The sequence below is a fragment of the Sitophilus oryzae genome, unplaced genomic scaffold (genome assembly GCF_002938485.1).
Source record: "Sitophilus oryzae breed Bouriz unplaced genomic scaffold, Soryzae_2.0 scaffold_172_pilon_pilon, whole genome shotgun sequence".
NCBI classification, from domain to species: domain Eukaryota; kingdom Metazoa; phylum Arthropoda; class Insecta; order Coleoptera; family Curculionidae; genus Sitophilus; species Sitophilus oryzae.
In genome coordinates, this window is record NW_022146424.1 from 1,501,759 (window position 1) to 1,523,358 (window position 21,600).

A 21,600-nucleotide genomic window follows, 5' to 3' on the forward strand; every position below is an offset into this window, starting at 1 on the left:
CTGAGTGGCATTTCTTCATCAGCATGAGGCAGCATATTATTATCCAATATGTCTTTGTACAAAAAACGGTCCATTATCCAACCTGAGCGAGAGGACCAACACCTGAGCGAGAAAAACACCCCCACACCATTATACTCCCACCCCCATGTTTTACTGTGAGCATCTGGTACTTATGGCTGTACCGTGTACCTTTTGGTCTTCGGATATAACGTCTCCCGTCACCACCAAACAGCTGAAACTTGCTTTCGTCGCTAAACAGTACAGTATTCCATTTCTGATAAGACCAGGTGAGATGATCTTGAGCAAATTTAAAGCGGGCCATCCTATTTTTCTTTGATATTAGTGGTTTCTTCACCGCAACTCTTCCAAAAAGTCCCATGTCATCCAACCTTCTTCTCGCCATGCGTGCAGACACCGATATTCCCCTTTCGCCCATTTCTCGAGAAATGTCTGTGGATGTTTTTCTTGGATCTCCCATTGATATTCTCTTCATTACTTTCATTGTCCTGTTGCACAACTTTCTTGGTCTTCCTGACTTAAAAGCTGTTGAAACGTTCCCTGTTTTATTAAATTTACGAATTATTTTCGAAACGGTGCTTCTTAAAATGTTTAAATTTTTACTTATTTGAATTTGTTTATAACCGCTCTTGTATAATTCAACTATTTTATTTTTTAAATCCGTAGAGAAATATTTAGACTTGGGCATGATGTTTATATTTATCTGAAGTAAGTCGTACCGTTTATCAGCTTAAACTAAATAATTTTAATGTATTTATTTATGGTTTCCATACTTTTAGCCACAAGAAATCTATTGTTCTCCTACAAAAACTGCTAAACAGATTTTTTTCGCTGTGTAATTTTTGGAATACTTTTATTTGCTGATAAGCTGTTCATTTATATTCCTGAGAGTTTAAGCATAGCAATATTTTCTGTGATATTTTAAAAAGTAAAAAGTTTCCATACTTTTGGCCACCACTGTACATTGTGTATTACGATTATTGCTTAAAATTGAAGGAAGAATTGAAATATGCAATAATATACAGGGGGTTTCATTTAAAAAGTAAAGTTTGATGTGCCACAACTTTATGACCGACTCTGTATACTTAAATTTACTAGTAGCTAATAAGAATTTACAAACCCATCACAACAGTACCACTGTTTTGGCAGAATTGCATCATTAAATCAAACCAACACATTGAAATGAATTAAATCAAATTGTTCAAGTGATATTTTCAAAAGTCAATAACTCGAAAACGGTTGCTTTGAGGTACATTGTGTGTATTTAGATTTTTGCTTAGAATTGAAGGAAGAATTGAAATATTTAATAATATACAGGGTGTTCTATTTAAAAAAATGAAACTTTGAAGTGCCACGACTTTATGAACGACCCTGTATACTTAAATTTATTACTCGCTAATAGACATTTAAAAATCCTATAACTTTGGTATTTAACTTTTTGCGGTACCTTGTATATTTTACCTAATAATCGGCCGTTTCCATACATAAAAGCGACCCTGTATATTTCATCAATAATCAACATCACAGTATGATAAAAAAACGGCGTCCAGTTGGCTTAGAAATGAATATTGATGACAGTCCCCATATAATTTTACATATAAAATGACAGCGATCTTCATTTCATAGCCATCGCTGACGCCGTTTTTTTTTTCGATCATATTGTATTTTTAGACATTTAGGATTTTTTGATAATTTTTTATCCTCCATGCGTCAAATCGACCTACTACACAAATTGTTAGAAATGAAACACCTAAATAAAATTTAAAATCGTATATTCCGTATATCAAGTTAAAATTAAAACAACTGTAACTGACAAAACTGTATTAAACAATAAACGTAAGATTCTTACAAAAATAAAATTGAACTTAATAATTAAACAAAAATAACACAGTTAAAAAAAGTTCGCTCATTGTATATTTTTCCTTTTTATATATTTATATATTTTCAATTTTTCACACAAATTCCTCATTTCTTTCCTTTTGTTTTCGAGGCTTTATTGGGTCTACTCGATGAAGCTTTTCCCCTAGGGTTTCTAGGATTAGCTGTTGCCGGTTGAGCTTTTGCCGCTTGATTTTTCCTTGCCTAAAACACGATACTCCTTATAGTTCAGCCATTGGGGATTTTTGCTTGGAAAAAAGTCCGGAAGTTTTGAAACTTTGCAGGTTTATAGGTTTTGGGATCCCTAACTAAAATCCATAAAATGCACATTTCCAGACTTGCCGCCGGCGCACAGTGCTTCGTCCCATGGACAAAAATCAAAAAATAAGTTAAAATTTACTAATATCTGAATATATAATTTTATACTTATAGCAATGTTCAACCATCCTGTATATTATTTTTCATAAACAGCGTTTCTGTTAGCAAATATTTTCACTAAAAATACATTTTGCGATCATTATCTCATCAGTGAAAAGAATAACATTCATAGTAGTTCTGTATATTATGGAGTTAAACGGGTACGTACTTAATTGAAAGCCACTATGGATATTGTTAAACAAGGTATGTACTTTAAATTTATTTCTAAACAAGTTCGTGATTGTTTAGTTTTTATTTATTTTTAAGATGATTCTTAAATGGGTATAAAAATTTTACGTTTTCAAACTTCAAAAAGGCATTTAAAAAAAAACATATTAAAACATATCGTATTTATTGAATATTTTTGTTGCCATATTCATACACTTTTATTTTTTGTATAGTTCACCTGCGTCTGCTTGCGACGAACTTTATTTTATAATACTTTTCAGATGGAGTAAAATTGATAAGCAATGCCGATCTGGCTAATACTTGGCTTGATCATAAAGACAAGAACTCAAAATTATTTGTATTTCAAAAAATATGTTCTTATTAGATATTGATGAACCTTCCAGTCAAATGAGACACCACTGGTGCCTGAAAAAGTCCACTATGTTGGAGCGAAACGTCGCATAAAAAAAGTGTCCATCTTTCAATTTATTATATAATCTCATACCCAAGAAAAGGAAAAAATAATATATGGATATGCTGTATTAAAGAGGTAACTATTAACATCCGAACCCCTCATAGCGACAAAATGAACAGTAACAACGCGAAAAAGTAACATATTAGAAAATGATGTACAGAAATATCTTATATGTGAGGATACTTCATCTACCTGATTTGGATACTATAAATTTGGAAGATTCTGTCAGCAGTAATTCTTCTGAATCAAAGTAGTTACGATCTATGCATTTTGTTGTCCTAAAGTAAATTTATAGTATCTTAAGTTTTTTTTTTAATTAAATATAACATTAATGTTTCTTTTTCATTAAACAAAAACATTTTTATCTTATCTTACGTATTAGGCTTATATTGTAGGAATCATGTTCTAATGTTATTTCAATTCTTTTTTATCACAGGAATTTATTTAATACTTACACCGTTTTCATACTATAACTTATTATTTGCTTAGATGGAACACAGCTCCAACATTATTATTATTTATAAGATTTTTTTTTCATAAACGTGATACTAAGAACATCATCATTTAGTACAATCAGAGTACTCATCATTTGTGTCAAATAAACCTAGTTTGAATAAATAGCCTACAATAAAAGAGAAGTTTTGCATTTTTGTCCTCTAGAGCCATATGTTCGAAGCAGTGTGCGGCGTCGCCATCTTGCCAAGATGGGGCCCAAAATCGGTATTTTGTAAATATCCCGAAAACTATGCGTTTTTCAAAAATTTGAGGAGAACACAATTAAAGAGAATAAAATTTCCTATAAAAAAGGTTCTATGAAAATGTTCAATTTACAGGATAAAAATGCCAATAGGGACTTTGGAGCTGGATCTAACTTGTGAATGGAGAAATGCCTGTTTTTGTTTTCTTCCAACCCCATTTTTCGGCATCTTTGGTACAACCAGACCAATGCTGAACTTGGTGGTAAGTTCGCAATGAATGCTGTCCAGCACCACAATTAATTATTCATAAATTAATGAGCGAATTAATGATATGCCACTGTTTCATGACAAAATTGAAGAAACTAAACTAAAACTAGTTTTAGTGAACCCTATTCGACATTTGACTTCGGAAAATCGACTATACATATATCTTTACGCAAAATTGTATAATTTCCAGGGATTTTGTGCCTAAACGGTTGAGTTTAGCGAAAATTTTCATAAAACCTTTTTTACAGGAAATTTTATTCTCTTTAATTTTTGCGAAAAACGCATAGTTTTCCAGATATTTACAAAATACCGATTTTGGGCGCCATCTTAGCAAGATGGCGGCGCCGGCGGCAAGTCTGGACACGTGTATTTTACGGATTTTAGTTAGCCAAACCAAAAACCTATAAACCTACAAAATTTCAAAACTTCCGGACTTTTTTCCAAGCAGGCCCCTTTTTTGATCCCCAGTGACTGAAATATTACAGAATGTCCATCCAGATTTAATGTTTGGGTAGCGATCGTTCAACGTCACGTCATGTATTGTCGAACTCTCTCTTTCACTTGACAACCAGATGAAAGAGATTGGTGACGTCATTATGCATTTCGTGAGTTACTGCTACACACTATTATTAGTAATTGTCATTGTCATATGATTTGAGGTTATAATTTTATTGACAGACATCGATCAATGTCAAAAATAAAATTTGAAAAAAACGAGATTTGGTATGTTAGTATATGACATTAATTAGGATTAATTGACGCATTCAGTTGTTTTCGGTCACTTCCTGTTTCACCGGAAACGACTACAACTTTTGATTTTTAAATGGAACCCTCGGTATTTTTTTTACTTTATTCGATAGGAAATTACACTCGGTATAAAATGATGTATCACATGTCAACTTTTGACGTTTTTCATATGGTTTATTTGAAATTGTAACAAGCGGTTCATAACGACAATTTGACTCGAAATACCAAGTGTGTGTAATACCAAATTATTCGTAAAAAAATGCTTTTTCCAAGTATGTTAATGAGCCACCCTCGTTCCAGTTGAAAAAATTGAGATATGATTAAAAAATACGATTTGGGCATCTTTTAACCGGCCCGGACAAAACATGAAAAACATTAGATGATCAAATCTATTTTTCCAAGGCCCTCCATTAAAAATTACTAGATGTTATTATAGATTTAAATTTAAAATACGATTTTATTTTAAGCGAGAATATCAAAAGCTGGCATATAAACTATTTGTGGTATTCTACACTAAACATTATAATTAAACTTAATAAAATTAATCTAATTTTACACTACAACCACTACAAAGAAATAAGAACATTTTTTAAAACTAGAAGAAACAGAACTTCGATACGTGCGACCAGTATAATAGATCAAGCGGACAAAGAATATAAAATACTTTAAAAATGTGCATTCAGAAAGAAAAAAATATCTCGAAAATTATCTAAACAAACATTTTTTTTTCTTATCAGTGAAAAGCATCGGCCTCGTCGGCCTTGCGGAATTTGTCGGGTATTTACAATGGTCGAATTGTATAATTACCAGCTTTTATAGCATATCTAATAGACAAAAAGTATCTGGTCGATTAGTAACCAATTGGCACAGTCCGAAAATTATCGATTTTTATTTTCTCTGTTTTTATTGGTCGCTTCAAAATTCAGAGCAACAAAAAATATTTTTCTGTAGTAAAAGACCGTGAAATACGCCCCGCCATCTGGTGCTTTACATCCATAAACGTCTTAGGTTGAGCTACTTTAAAAATCCATATACAAGGGTATTAGTCAGAGTGTAAAATACTCACTGCAGATCAAAATGTCGGTAAGAATTTGGAAAAGTACAACCATTTCAAAAAAAATATAAAACATACATATTTCCTGACAACGATTATTATTATAGATTCTCGGGAATGAAGATATATAGTCTCTATATCAAGGCTCTAAAAGAAAAATAAAAAAATACCCATAAAGAATTTTTTTTGGAGAAATATAAACTCATCTCAGACACGCCCTAAAAAGCATAGTTTTCCAATAATGATAACGGAACGTTGAAAAAAAAAAAAAGACAAAATACGTACTCTGACCATATTGTCTCCGGCGAAAACGTCTTCACATTCGTCTTGGTCTGAATCTTCGACAAGTTCTTCTCTTCCATAGTAGTGATCCTCCGTTGGCATACTTTGCCTCTTCGACGCGGCCGGTGGAGCAAAACTGAGTACCATTGATTTGTTGTACTGCCTTGTTAAAGCTGCTTTAACCTGGTGATGAAATAAATCGTTTGTATTTCTCTAATATGTACAGGGTGTCCCACTAAGAATAGCTTTCGGCTGTATCTCGGAAAGTATTAGCCGTAGGGGCTGCGGAAAAAAATATTTTTAACTAAAGAGGCTATGGGAAATTGCTGGAAATTATTTTCAAGTTTGTAGAATGACCGCTAGGGGGCGCAACTGCAACAAAAAATAAAAAAATGGAGTTTTTACAAATTTTGCCTAGATAAGGTGTATTATAAGTAATAGCTTCATAATCTTCAGTAAATTTTGAATATTTTTTGTTAGAACCATTTTCCTCTATCTACCAAAATAAAGTGGTGGGGGAAGGTTAGATCTGTTTTTATTTAAATATTAATAACTCTGGACTGGATGATCGGAATCCAACAAGCGAGGGCTCGTTTAAAGAGCTGTTTTCTTACTCTATATTGTACCATATAAACAATAATAATAAGCTTTTGAACATAGACGCTAGAGGGCGTTGTTTTACAATTTAACATAACATTGCAGCGTTTTTCTCAAAAAATTAAATTGCAATAGTATATGTAATTTTAGCTGATAGTAAAGAGTAGAAAGCTTAAAAGTCAGCTGAAAACCGCATCTTGATATCTTCTTTCAAACCGAAGATATTAGCAGAATTATGTAATAAATGTACAAAATAAGCCCTTAATTACCTTATGTTTACAATACGGTATCAGTAGCCCTCTTGATTATGCCCATTCTAACAAAAAATAAGATAAAAACAGTTAGTTTATTTTAAAATCGACGAAATACCAGAATACCATAATACCAGATGTATTAATATCTAATAATTAAGATTTTAATAACAGTGAACAAGAAACGATGATTCAGTGAAGTAAAATGGTAGGCTTTGGAAAAAAGTTGCTTTTGACGTAATAGTATAAACATCAAATTGTTATTAGATCAACATTTTGATAGCCTTAGCAGCGTTTTTTATTGCTTTTATTATTTGAAGTAGTTGAAGTTGTTGGCATTTTGAAAAAGCAATAAAAATCTGCGGTCATCAAAAAAAGACTATCAAAATGTTGATCTAATAACAATTTGACGTTTATACTATTACGTCAAAAGCAACTTTTTTCCAAAGCCTACCATTACTTCATTGAATCATCGTTTCTTGTCCACTGTTATTAATATCTTAATTATTAGATACTAATACCTCTGGTATTATGGTATTCTGGTATTTCGTCGATTTTAAAATAAACTAACTGTTTCTATCTTATTTTTTGTTAGAATGGGTATAATCAAGAGGGCTACTGATACTCTGTTGTAAAAATAAGGTAATTAAAGGCTTATTTTTTGGTATTTATTATAATTTTGCTAATATATTCGGTTTGAAAGAAGATATCAAGATGCGGTTTTCGCTGACTTTTTAAACTTTTTCTACTCTTTCCGATCAGCTAAAATTACATATACTATTGTATTTAATTTTTTTGAATAAACGCGCAATGTTTGTTAAATTGTAAGACAACGCCCCCTAGCGTCTATGTTCAAAAGCTTATTATTATTGTTTATATGGTACAATATAGAGTAAGAAACGCTCTTTTAAACGAGCCCTCGCTTGTTGGATTCCGATCATCCAGTCCAGAGTTATTAATGTTTAAATAAAAACAGATCTAACCTTCCCCCACCACTTTATTTTGGTAGATAGGGGAAAATGGCTCTAACAAAAAATATTCAAAATTTACTGAAGATTAAGAAGCTATTACTTATAGTACACCTTATCTAGGCAAAATTGTGTAAAAAATCCATTTTCTTATTTTTTGTTGCAGTTGCGCCCCCTAGCGGTCGTTTTGCGAACTTGAAAATAATTTCCAGCAATTTCACATAGCCTCTTTAGTCAAAAATATTTTTTTCCGCAGTCCCTACGGCTAATACTTTCCGAGATACAGCCGAGAGCTATTCTTAGTGGGACACCCTGTACAGGGTGGGTCAAATTCGACGCTTTTAAATGGAAACACCCTTTTCTATAGGAGATAGACGAAAACTAATATCGGTGTCTGGAGCTCAATTTTTGTCAAAAACATGTTAGTGAAAACCGCATATCGATATCTGTTACCGTTTCGGAGTTACGGGGTGTTTTTCAAAAATCTGCACTTTTAACAAATCGCTGTAACTTTTTTGTTATGGAAAATTTTGTATTTTTATGAAAAAATTTCCAAATCACCTTTTTACGTAGAATTTAATGGTTTAAGTATAATTTTTTTAAAATTAATAATTTAAGATTTTTTATATGGGACACCCTGTCTATTTTTAATTTATTGAAAAGAATTTAAAATTACCTTTCCAAAAATATAACACACTTGATATTTTGCTCGATTCCTCTTCGAGATATAGAGTATATAAAAAATCGCCCGCTTTAAATGAGCAGGCTTTGAACGGCACCGACTGTAATGCAAAAAATCTAGCTGTGAGCATCAATTAAAACGAAAATAATATTTGCTATGAGAGATGCAGAATTTTATAACTATTTAAAATATATTTAATCAACATCAACACACACATTTAAACTATATCTAATAACAAGAAAAATAAATAGCAAACCAAGACATGAGATTTTGCTATAGGTGTTCGACATATCGATCGTCTTCTGTTATGGACAGACGGGGCAGTTTTTGAACATTTCTCGCGAAATTCATTAACTCAGTGGTGGTGAATGATACCCTCTCATAACTGCTAAGTATTTCTAATTCTTGTCTAGATTATACCGAAGAATAAGGAACCTTTATTTTGCCGCAAATATATCGATAGGATTAGATTCATGGGCACTAAGTCAGGCGGCCTCGACGGCCAACGGCTGGAATCTTGGTTGGCTATTCAATTATTCTTGTATTCAATAATTCTTCTATCGTCTCAAGTCAATCCCTATCCGCCCTTAACTGGAAAATCTACATATTTTTCCTTGATGGAAAATATTTTTTTGTAATCTTGGAAAATTTGTAAAAAAATATAAATAAAATTTATAATATTTTAAGCTATAATTATGTAATAATAATTTATATTGTATCATAATATCGTTTTACTACTATAATTCTAAGAATTAGGAAATGTAATAATTGTGATGAAATTAATCATTTGTATTTCTCTAATATGTATATTATATGTTAAATATATTTGTTACTTATGTTTACAGTAAAATGGAGGGTATGTACATATTTGTAGATTTTTTTTTAATTTGAACACTCAACCACAATGTGGCACTTATTTCATCTTGTCGATAAACGCCGCCGTGATCTCGAACCTTTAACAGGGATATGGCGTTGTCAGACTTCGTTTTTTTTCTAGGATGCATTGTTGCCTTTTGTAAAAAATGTGTTCCTAATCGAAATAAACTTAATCTGTGACTCAGTTAAGCAGTTTTATTTAGTATGTCAGATTTGAGATAACATTTTTTTTTCTAAAACTATGCAAGATGGCGATTTTTTACAAGAGTACTTATTTTTGTTTATTTCATGTCCCCTAACGGACAAACGTAGCACATTTGTATAGAGGTGAATTGTGTTCAATTAACTTATTTCGATCCAAAGATATGTAGTAGTTCTATGACCGCGGAATATTAGGACACCCCGTATAATATTCATGCAATTTACTCATATTCAGTTCAAAATTCAAAATATTCCATCGTGGACAATTCATCTGCCTGGTCTGTATTTTAATGCCATGCGATAAATATAAATGACCAGTTGACAGACTGAGAGACAAAATAAAAAGCGGCATACAGTGTTGCCGGTTTTTACGCGTGTTGGAAAATCTGTATAGAAACAAATAAACTATTTTAAAAACTTTCATGTATACTACTGAAATGAAGATAATATATCTAAGCTAAATATAATCTATTACAGCTGTAGTAAAATGAGTAACTAATTGTAAAAAATAAAATTCCGGCCCTATATGCAACATTTTTCGTAAACGCCTACTTGTGCGGTTTGAAATTTTGATGCAAAATCCGGCAATACCGCATAGAAGAAATGTATTAACCCAACTTTTACCTCTTTTTAATACATTTCATTTTCTATTAAGCCGTCTACATCACTGTTTTACTCGTTAAAACCCAGACCGCGCAGTTTCGATGATTAGGTCGGTATATGAATCACCCTGTATACTGATTGTACGCAGTTATTAAAACTTTTCAGAACACTATGATTGAACCAATAAAAGTTAATAGGTAACGTTTTTAATCCAACAATGACACTTGTTGATAAATAATCTATGGTGAATGTCATCGATCGTCCTTTGTAAGCCAACCATAGATAAAGGAAATAAATTTAGATTGGAAAGCCTGTCAAAATATATAATTGTTTTGGGTCGCGACCGTTGTACGCGATCTTACGCGTTAAAAATACCGAAAAGTGCTTCAAGCGTCTATTCTCAAAGTAATTATTGCTATCTTGTGAGTTTAATTTAAATTTTACTTACTCAAACCCGTGATAATTGTGAAAAAGTGGCATTAAAAACTAAAAAACTGTGTTGTGAACTGTGAACTGAAAAAACCATCGTGGATCGTGGCATAACGTCGGTTGCCAATGTTTCAAGGTATTTCTTGTATGCAACACACTGTATTTTATTTATAAAATTAAAAGAAAATAATAATAAATTTGAATAAATAATATTTGGCGACATAATTTCGGAAAAAGCCGAACCGATCCGAAGTTATCGAAAGCTTTGCGTCGCGACCGTTGCAAGAATAGCGCCAAATAGTGTTTACATTGTCCTTATCGGCACTTTCCAATCTAAACTTGTTTTATTTATCCATGAAGCCAACTTGAGGTCGTTTTTTTTATTATCATACAGATACTAACCTTGCTATCAATGCTAGTAAAGGCGTTAGGTTGGTCGAAACAAGCCATCAACTCACACAAACTGACTAAGTCGTCTTTTAAAAGATAATAAGACTTCATTATATCAATGGTATCCTTTACTCCATCCATTCCCTTATACTTCAGCGGTTTAATCAATAAATCCTTCAATGAGTCGGCATAATCTAACCTCAAAGACATCTTATCACCCGACACACTAAAAAAAACGGATTCAAAATTCCCAAAAATTCGAAAAAAAAATATATTTTTTACCTCATTCGAGTATGGGAGCATAGTTCGCTGATCACGCGCAAACTTTTAGTCCTCTGAGAATTTTTACCCAACCATCCTGGGAAATTGGTCTTGCTCAGAGTTCCCGACATGTAATGGCTGGGCAGCACGGTGGTGTAGAAAGCTTGGCTTTCTAGCAGCGACCAATTGTTGGTGCTTCTTATTTTGGATTCGACCATGTCGGCCATGCTTAGGGAATCGGCCGTTAAGCTTTTCCTGATCAAAACTTCTAGATCTCTCTTACCTTGAGGTCTAAAATCAAACGTATTTACTTTTATTAAGTCCATTCAAATCCTATTACAATTATTTAATTTCAACCATCGAGTAAAAAGACTAATGAAGAAGTCTGATACTATTTTTATATTCATGCATTAGAAATTAATCTAGCTTCATAACTTCATAAAAATTTAAGCACTAGTTGATTAAAAAAAATACCATTAATATTGCAAATTGTAATTTATCCTCTCATAGTATATGCCTATTTATTTTTTGATTATGTAACGGACACTTTGTTTACTCGCTTGTTTCGTCGATCTGCTTGAATCTATTTTTTCTTTTGATCAAATTCGTTTGACAAGTTGTGAAGCTATAAAATGTTGTTTCGGGAGAGTTGACTATCCGGGAAAGTTGAGTTATTGAATGTTACTGCAACCAACAACCACGTAATTACGCCTTCCTTTACGCTTTAACATTTTTTCAGCAATTTTGTTAACATTTGCAATTCTCACAACACAATGCGACGCATATAAAATACATACAAGTTATAATCATTTATTTATTAAGCAGATAAGTCAAACTGACGTATCTAAATTTTTTGTCATCTAATCTTTAACAAGTAGTAAATAAAAGCAAAAATGCAAGAAAAAGTATATAATTAGTTGTGAATTTCATAAATGATCGGTTTACTACACGTATGTATACAGGTTGTTGAGCTTGTTAACTGGACAGTTACTTATAGGGGAATAGAATGGCAATACTGCCTATCGAGAACGCATGCACTTATAGGGTTTTGTGCCGACTCGTCCCGTCGCGTCATCTATCGACGAGCGGGCCGAGGATATTTCAACCATAAAGCTCTTGCCGCGAGTAATAAACAATGTTAACAACCTGTATTATACACTGCTGGCAAAGGAACATTAGCAATAAGAGGTTTAAAAACGAAAAGTAACATACAAAACTTTTAAATCATTTCTAAAATAGCAAGTGCAATTCTATGAAATGGCAATACCGTACGATCTTCCGAGCAGTCGCCCCGACACCGTCGGTCGGCGGCGGCGGCGGTGACAAAGGAATTAGGCCGAATTTTTTTTATAAGAAGTAGCCGAACAGGGTTGCCGGGTTTGTTAGATTATAATTCCATACGAGATCAAAATTCTCAGTAGATCTTCAACAAAAATCAAAAGTACAGAAACAAAATAAAATATAATATTTAAGTCCAAAATTAGCATTCATATGTGTCGTAATAATAGATCACTCAAATAAAATACAAATATAATAAATATAACAAGAATTAGAAATAGCTAGATATATTATTTGATATTAAAAAAAAATTGAATTAAATAATATTAATATATTAATAAAAACATATAAAATTATAAGAAGTAGGGATAGCAGTCACAAATTAGTGTAGCAGTCACTTTTTACCTTTGTACAAATTTTGACCAGTGTGATATCTAAAATTAATTTCATTTCAATGGGAAAGCTGTAGCAACTCTCAACTCTTTTTTCATATTAATATATTTTTTTGACAGGAAAATCACTAAAATATTAGTCCGAATTTAGGTTGTTTCTTAACTTAAATTTTGTTTTTTGTTTACATTTTTTTGGGGAAAATATGGGTTCAACTTTAGTAGATGAATGAAACAAAATCTTTTCAAAAGATATCAACTTCTTCGGGCATTTCGCCAATACCGCGTCTAATAAGGAGTAATAAGGATTTTTAGGAGTATCTCTGTAACTCTGCAACTAGACAGAACGATGACCTGTATGTGTGTTATTACTAAATAAAATTTAATGAAACAATAATAAAAACAGATTATACAGATTCCAACGCGGCAGTCGGTTAATTTTTAGTCAAATAAGTCAGCTTTTTAAAAGTGCTTCTATTGTAAAAACTAAAGACGCGGTTGAACATATCGTTAGATTTTTCTTTAAATCGGTAGATCGGTAGCTTACAGACGAAACCGGTAGACCTGGCAACTCTGTGATGAACTGACGGGAGACGGAATAGCGAGTTGCGGAGGCGCGGGAAGGGAAATAAAATAATGGCGATAAATAAAGGGCAGGGGGATGGGTATCATGAGTGGATGGGTGGTAGCGGAATTTCCAAAATTTGTTATCTTATTGGAGTTTGTCTAAGTAGACAGTCGTAGTGGAAGTGGAAACGGGAAAGTTGTTGTCCATCTCTGTTTAAGCATAGACTTTTTATAGGCGTTTCATTCCAATGCATGTAATTCCTATGCCTAGAGATCAATTGCCGGGTCTGTATAGTCACTTACTAGCGAAAGATATTCCATTATTTCCTTCGATTTTTGAGCGAGATCTACCGCACGTTACACAACCGACTATTTTACAGTCTTTTTCGACAAATCGCAATAGTGTCACTGTTAATTTAAGTTCTGCCACAATTTCCTTCTAGATTTACTACCTTTAAACAACTATCAGAAGTAGAATAAATAATAAATAACATAAAATAAGCTCAGTAAAGACTGACAAATCCACAAAATTTCAAATCAAATTCAAATGTGTCAAATGCATCGTCAAACAGAACTGTCAAGAACCCCCACCCTAGAGTCCTCTTTCCGTCGACCACGCATGAATACATGGATAGCATTATACTCCTTCCTTTATCTTTTTATTCAAAGGTTCCATTATTATAATATCACACTAAATGGGTAAATTTCGCTATATTAACTTACCCAGTACAGTCCGGTTGTGCTTGCAAGTAGTTCTCCTGCACAAACAAAGGCCCTATACTATAATCGTAGAAGAAGAGTCTGGATTTGTCGACGATATTCATATCTTTATTTTCGGCGGTGGTGAAGACCTTTCTTACAACGTCCCAGGGACCGTGAACGACATCTTTACGCGAATTTTTCGACTCTTTTTCCACCATTTCCGATGAAAGATTTTTCTCGTCCACCGACCACATGGAGAGGTGGTTCAGGATTTGTCTAATGTCACCTCCCGTGCCTACTATGAGTTGGGACAATGTGTCCGGTTTGATTTTGATGCCTTCTTTGAAGCAAATGGAGAGCATAGCAGCCTAAAGGTCAATAAAGAGATTTTTGAGTTTTTGAGTTCAAAGTTATATAACGGTTTTAATTAAAAACTTATATTTAAGATACAAAAATTGGCGCCGGGAGGTACGTATAGCCGCCCATACTAAAATATGCTAATAAAAAGTTGGTAGGCAGTTCTTTTAGTTTCAAAGTAAAGTTTTTACCTTTTCAATAAGTTATAAGATAACCAAGATACAAAGAAGGTCGTAAAATGCAACATTTTAAAATTCGCTCTGTATTTCAGGAACTAAAGGTTTGGTTTGGTTTGGTAAACCTGTATGAGTTGGTATAAATAATCTGCATGAGTATCTTTAGCTCCATAAAAAAGTATCATGCGTGATGTAAAAACTGCATCTTTGTATCTCTTCTCATAAACAAGAAATCCCACAAAAACACGAAAATGGGACACCCTGTACAAACAAAGTAATACAGTAAGTAGTAACAAAGTAATAGTATGTAGTATGTAAAATTATATGGGGAATGTCATCGATCGTCATTTCCAAACCAACTGGACGCCGTCTTTTTTCGATCATATGTCAGACTCATTAAAGAAGGCAAACAATGGAGCAGTCAATTACAATAGCAGAAGAAAAAAAAATTGAAAAAGCAAAAATGTGTAGACAGAAAACGAAAAAAAAACTTCTGTAATTATTTTTAGAGTTTGTAGCAGTATAAATAAATTTTATTACCTTAACTTGTTGAATATTAGGTTTACCAAACTTCAACCCAAAACAGTAACCAACCAATGTCTTCATTTTCTGATGATCCCTATTATTACACATGCACACAATAGGAAAACTGGCTGTTTTAATAAAATTTATAAGCTCCGCTATACCACCCCTGTCCTCGTTACCGGCCATACCATCGACTTCGTCCATCAGAAGAATTCTTTTTTTGTTAATGTTATTATCACCTTAATTCAAAAATTTGAACATTAAAAAGTTAAAATAAATTTTTATGAATATATTTTACCAGAAACATAACCCGCTACTGTTTTACTTTGCATCATTTGAGATATCTCTTCGTGCAGTAGTTTTTTGCTTCTTGTATCTGACGCGTTAAATTCAACAATGTCGTAACCTAATTCTTTGGCTACTAAAGTAGCGGTTGTGGTTTTTCCTGAAATTAATGATAAATAACATTATTCTGGATTTTTTGCCTCAAATTTTTTACAAGTACAGGTAAATACATACTTACTTTCCTATAAATATCGTAATCTTAAATAATACAGTGTATTCAAAATTCTACGCCAAACTTTCTAAAATATAAAATTATTTTTCTTTGTTTTTTTAATTGAACACCCTGTATATAATTTTTTTTATTAGATGGAGAGTTAAAAAGTGAATATTTTTTGTATTCAAAGTACTTCAAAATTTTTAATGGTTTCGCAGGTACACGCAGTATTATTTCCTAGTGATGTGTCGGTATTTGAGTAACGCGATTTTGGAGCGGTATTTTTTTATAACGTCGCGTCGTGTCGCGCTCCACAACGAATCAGGAACCTGTTACTGAAGAACAACGATCGTAATGACGACAAAATTATAAATTATTTATAATTTGCAAATAAATTATTTTTAATCGCACTTAAGTTAGCTCGAACCGTAGTAACCGCATAGCGACGTGTTTAGCTCCAGCCGTCGCGATATCGTCGGTCGCCAACAGTAGTATCTGGAACTGGTATGTCCGTAGCGCCGCGCGATCTCGATCGGGACGTGTTCGCTCCAGCCGTCGCGCTCCTAGAGTTGTAGTTCCTTGGCGCGAACAGAAGCAACTGCTGTAACTGGGCATCGACGCTCGACCTCGGCGGCGACCTACTTCGCTACAGCCGTCGCGCTCCTAGAGTTTTAGTTCCCTGTCGCGAACAGAAGTAACTGCTGTAACTGATTATCGACGCTCGACCTCGGCGGCCCCGTACTTCGTTCCAGCAGTCGCTGGAGCGCTTCTAGGGTTTCGGTTTTGCCTGTCGCGATTTGGCCGGTCACTATTGGCGTTGGTGCTCCCGTCGCTACGAAATAGCGATTTTTGGTATGTACTAGGCATGGTATAAAATAGTGTTGTTTGAAAGATGAAACGCAAACATTTAAACTTTTTTTTTATACATTTATATAAGTTTTATTGTTTATATCTATTTATAAGGTTAGGTTAGACCAATAAACATTTTTTTTGACGGTGGTTTGGACTTTGTTCTTGATTTTAACATTAAATATATTATATTGCAATACACATAAATATGAGCCGTTCATTTTGTTTAAACGAAAATTGATAAAGAAAAAAAAATAACAAGGAATGTCATCGTTTTTATAAAAATGAGATAGATTGGCTATAAACGATTATAAACTCGATATTTGGAAAATGAGTGGCGGATAAAAGTTACATTAATCTACAAATATAGATACGTTAGATATATTTTTAGCGATGATCGCAACAACTTTGGAAGTTGGAACTTCGGTTACAAAATCGCGGTATTTTTCTGGAACGGTCGCTATTGTAACGCGACTCATGTGGAACCGGTATTCCCATCACTATTATTGGTGGGTTCATACAGCCAAATAAAATAAAATAAGAATAAAATAAAATAAAATAAGAAAGTTGGTTATATGGGATACCGTACATGTAACCGTACAAATAAAATAACAAATAAAATAAGAAGTCTTTATCTTTTAACTTCTTGTTTTATTTTATGTGAAAACGGCTTTGCGCACGCTTAATTCTAACCTACAAATATTTTCAGTTTGGATTTAATTTATTTTATAATTTCACATAAGTAAAATGTATAATATAGTAGGCAACGAATAAATAAATATACTATAAATAGTAAAATTACTATAAACAATCGTAAAAGTTAACTTTTATCCAGCCTCATCGTACTGCGCATGAGCAAATATATATTTCTTATTTTATTTTATTTGACTGTATGAACGCACACAAATAAGAATTCCTTATTTCTTATTTTATTTTATTCTTATTTTATTTTATTTGGCTGTATGAACCCACCATATTTCATATGGCTCTTTCAATGGTAAAATACCCGAGAAAAATCATTGAGTGCCTTTGATAAAAATTTACTGTGAAAAATGCCCTGTCAAAGTCAAAAAAATGCCCTGCTGTGAAAAATGCCCAATCTCAGTCAAATATAAAATCGCGAATATCTTATAAAAATATCTTATTTTTCATGAATATATTTAAAATAATATTGAAACAATTATCTTGAATATATAAACCATTTTTCTTCTTAAAATGGATACCTATCTGTTTCTTACCTACACCAGGGGGCCCACTTAGCAAAGCTGCCTTAAACCATTCACCAGTTCCTTGATTATACAATGTAGGCTTAAACAATTTTTTCTTAATCTCAGGATTCCGATTTCTATACCAGTTCTCCAACCATCTCTTCAGTTGATTCATATTACTATTGGACTCCTTTTGCCCTAAAATAACAGAAAATTGCTTGTAATAACTAAAAATTAATATAAATTCTTTCTTAACAATTGACAAACAAAATATTTTTACCAATAATATCCTTTGTGCTGGTTGGTTTATATTTTTCCGTCCATGACATATTTGTTGGAGACATCTCAGATATTTGTCGTACTTCCTTTGAACTAACTGCACTTTCTTGTTTTGTTTTGGCATTATCACAATCATTTTGTGATGACTCCTTTTTAACATGTTGTGAATCTTGTGATACATTTTTCTTTAAATCATCTCTTTTGTCTGCTTCAGTTTTTGCCTTATCGTGAGCGCTTTGTGAATTTTTATCTTTTACATCCTTTTCAGTGTCAACACATTTCGCCACAGATGCACTTTCTTCCTTCTCAGGCGTACCAACTTTTTTTAATTTCTTTAAATTCGGTTTATTACTATCACTTTCAGACTTTTTGTCCTTAATTTCATTCTTATTTGCTTTCTCTATTTTATTTTTTGCTTCAGTTTTAGTCACGAATTTGGGAGATTCAGTTTCTGATCCTCCCAAGCCTAAATCTTCCGAGTCATTTCTGGTTACGTACTTTGGTTTCATTCCTGACTTAACAAGAATCAAATCTAGCAATTCATTTTCTGATATTTCTTTGATATTGAAGTTTCTAGCTTTTTCAAGTTTCGATGGACCTGGCTGGTCACCGACAACTACATAAGTCACTTTTCCTAAAATAATAATAATAATTATTGATATTTTGCAGATTGGTTTATACAGGGTGTCCCATTTTTTTGTTTGACATGGTTTCTCATTTATCAGTAGAGATATAAAGATGCAGTTTTCACACCATTATGCTACATTTTTGTGAAACCAAAGATACAAAAAACAGAGTTGTCCTAGCCCTGTTTGAAAATCGTTGTACTCAAAAAGAGAAACCCCATAAAACACAAAAAAATAAAACACCCTGTATAGTGCTTTCATTTTATTTTATCCCACATTTAACAGGTGTTAGAATTTTAGAATTTAGAATGAGTGGGAGGGGGGTTAATCACTTCGACCTTACAGATCCATTGTGTCCCCCTTTCTTGAATCATAACTCATCATACAGTCCCAGGGCTTTGACAAAAGCCAGTATCTGGGACGGTTTTATAGAGGGTAGTTCTCCATCTCCAATATCAGTCGTACCAAAATTCATGGCACGAATGGTTGTCGTCTCGGCGCACTCAGTGATGAGGTGTACTGGTGTTTCACCATCTTCCCCACAGAATCTGCATTCGCCGTTTCTTCTTAGTTTCAATCTACTGAGCTGTTCATTGAGGAGACAGTGTCCTGTTAAAAACCCCGTGACAATCCGGAGATTGTTCTTACTCAGACCCAGGAAGATCTGTGATTTTTCTTGATCATAAGCCCTCAGAAACTTCTTCGAGTGTCCTAGACCATTGCAAGATTTCCATTCCAGGTTGCGGATGGAATCTTCCAAGTTCTTGAGTTCCGCCTTGAGTTGGTTACCACTTGGAAAGCAGAACGGTTCTGGTCCAGTTAGTGGAGTGTTCATAATAACAGGTGTTAATGTTCATAATTAACAGGTGTTAACTTTCATTAAAAACACAAGCTATAGGGCTTTTAAACTCTATAACTTATTTGTTTTTAAACATCTATTTAAAAAAAATATCAGTTCTTATTATCTTACTTGAAACTGCATGAACTACTCTTCCACCATGATCCTTAATTATTTTTTCAAATTCTTCAGAGTCTAGTGAATCTAAAACTCCTGTTTTTAAGAAAGTCAAATTGGCTAAACAATCAGGTTTTCCCTAAAAAAAAGTTAGTAAATTTTTTTCATTACCTTTTACCTTATTACAAAAGATTTACCTTTGGATATTCTTTTTCACCCTGATGTTTGGGACCACCTCTGTGCAAGTATTGTTGGTACAAAGCTGCAGAGTGCCTCTTCTTTTCCCATCTTTCTTGGTCGGCATCAATTCCCGAATCTGTATATTCAAATTTCTGTTTCTTATTAGGAGTGGATTCATCTAAATTTATATATAAACATATATACAAGATATGCAAAGATATTTGTATAAATATCTTACTTTCTGATTTTTTTCTTTGTCGCTTTTTAGGAGTTTTTTCTTGTAACTTATCCTCACGAATCTGATCTTTAATAACAGATGTTGAATCTTCCCTTTTTTCCTCTAATTTTTCATTTAGTATAGCTTCTTTATTAAAGGTGGATTCATCTAAATTTATACATAAGAATAATTGCAAAAGATACACAAACATATTGGCATAAATATCTTACTTTCTGATCCATTCCTCTGTTGCTTCTTAGAAAACTTTTCTTTTAATTTATCCTCATGAGTTTGATCTTTAATTACAGATGTTGATCCTTCCTTGTTTCCCTCCAGTAGAGCTTCTTCAATTGTCTTGTCCAACATTTCCATATTATCCAACAAAATTGTATCGTCACTATCCTCATCCAGTTCCATAAGTGTCTTTTCAAAGTCCTTATTAGCATGTATACCTAGCTCTGTATTTTTCTTAGTGTTCTTGTTAGTTTTGGTAGGTTTTTTCGGTGTTACTTTCACAACATTTTCTTTTTTCTCAGTAGCTATAACTTCTGGCTGTGTCTGCTTTATCGGTTTATTAAAAACATCCTCAATGTTTACAGGCGTTAACTTAGGGGAATGCGAACTCTTTGCTTTTTTCTTTTCAGGTGATTTACTTTTAATATCATCTTCAGAATCAGAACTTATTACATATGCTTTATGTTTAATACGACTGGTCTTTTTTGACTGTGGTTTCACTGGCGTTGTCTCAACCATACTGATATCAACGTCATCGTTACTAAAACTTATTGAGTTGCGAGAATCGACCTTACTTGAAGCATTCTTAGATGATTTTTTTGATAAATTGGCAAATAAAGTTCGAATATCCTAAAATCATGAAGTATGTACTTTGTGTTGTCAATAAATATCAATTTAATTGTAAGCCTTACCTGTGACATGTTGCTTGAGATATTCAAACAATAATATTCTTATCACCAAATTAATTATCACAATTTAATATATTCGTAGATAAAAAGAAAAACATAACGTAACTTTGTGTAAATTTTTGACCCGCCAAAACATCCATTTCCAAATATTCTTCTTTTTTTTTGGAGGGCCCTAAGCTGCTAGGAAAATAGTCTTCTTTGGAAATCATTAATAATAACTTATATGATCTAAGTATATGACATATCAAAAGAGTATATGAGACTTAATCATATATAATATTTTGTTTTTACAAAATCCGAAAATTTTAAAAGAAGATTATTTTAACAGACGGGACAGTCCTAGCAGCTAGGTCTTTAAATTAATTAAATAAAGAAGATTATTTCAATCTAACCTTTCATTTATGAAAGATTAATGACGTAAACGGGCAACGGCCCAGCTACGTCGAAACCCCGGTTCCCATTAGAACACCGAAGTTAAGCGACGTAAGGCGATGCTAGTGGATGGACGGGTGACCGGTTCGAAACTTTGCATCGTGCTGTTGTCCAAAAGGGAAAAGTGTAAAATCTATTGATACACACTGCTCATTCACGCCGGTTCAAGGCCGGAT

General features: G+C 33.0%; 1 protein-coding gene across 1 annotated transcript; it reads right to left on the reverse strand.

Moving 5' to 3' along the window:
- Positions 1-1,824: 1,824 nt before the first annotated feature.
- On the reverse strand, positions 1,825-21,142 carry LOC115881490 (replication factor C subunit 1). The gene is made up of 14 exons (XM_030898986.1): positions 20,996-21,142; positions 20,300-20,933; positions 20,091-20,237; positions 19,870-20,030; positions 19,688-19,811; positions 18,093-18,725; positions 17,843-18,010; positions 15,555-15,701; positions 15,272-15,495; positions 14,220-14,566; positions 11,284-11,553; positions 11,014-11,227; positions 6,008-6,187; positions 1,825-2,100 (listed from the first exon to the last, which is right to left on the reverse strand). The coding sequence occupies exons 1-14, from the start codon at positions 21,002-21,004 to the stop codon at positions 1,984-1,986; spliced, it is 3,375 nt and encodes a 1,124-aa protein (XP_030754846.1). The 5' UTR covers positions 21,005-21,142; the 3' UTR covers positions 1,825-1,983.
- Positions 21,143-21,600: the final 458 nt, after the last annotated feature.

Excerpts from the sequence above, each read along its gene's own strand:
- LOC115881490 (XM_030898986.1), bottom strand. Across the intron at positions 18,011-18,092 it reads CAGCACAAAGGATATTATTG|GGCAAAAGGAGTCCAATAGT; the intron begins GTAAAAATATTT and ends CTGTTATTTTAG. Across the intron at positions 15,702-17,842 it reads AAGTGGGCCCCCTGGTGTAG|GAAAAACCACAACCGCTACT; the intron begins GTAAGAAACAGA and ends CATTAATTTCAG.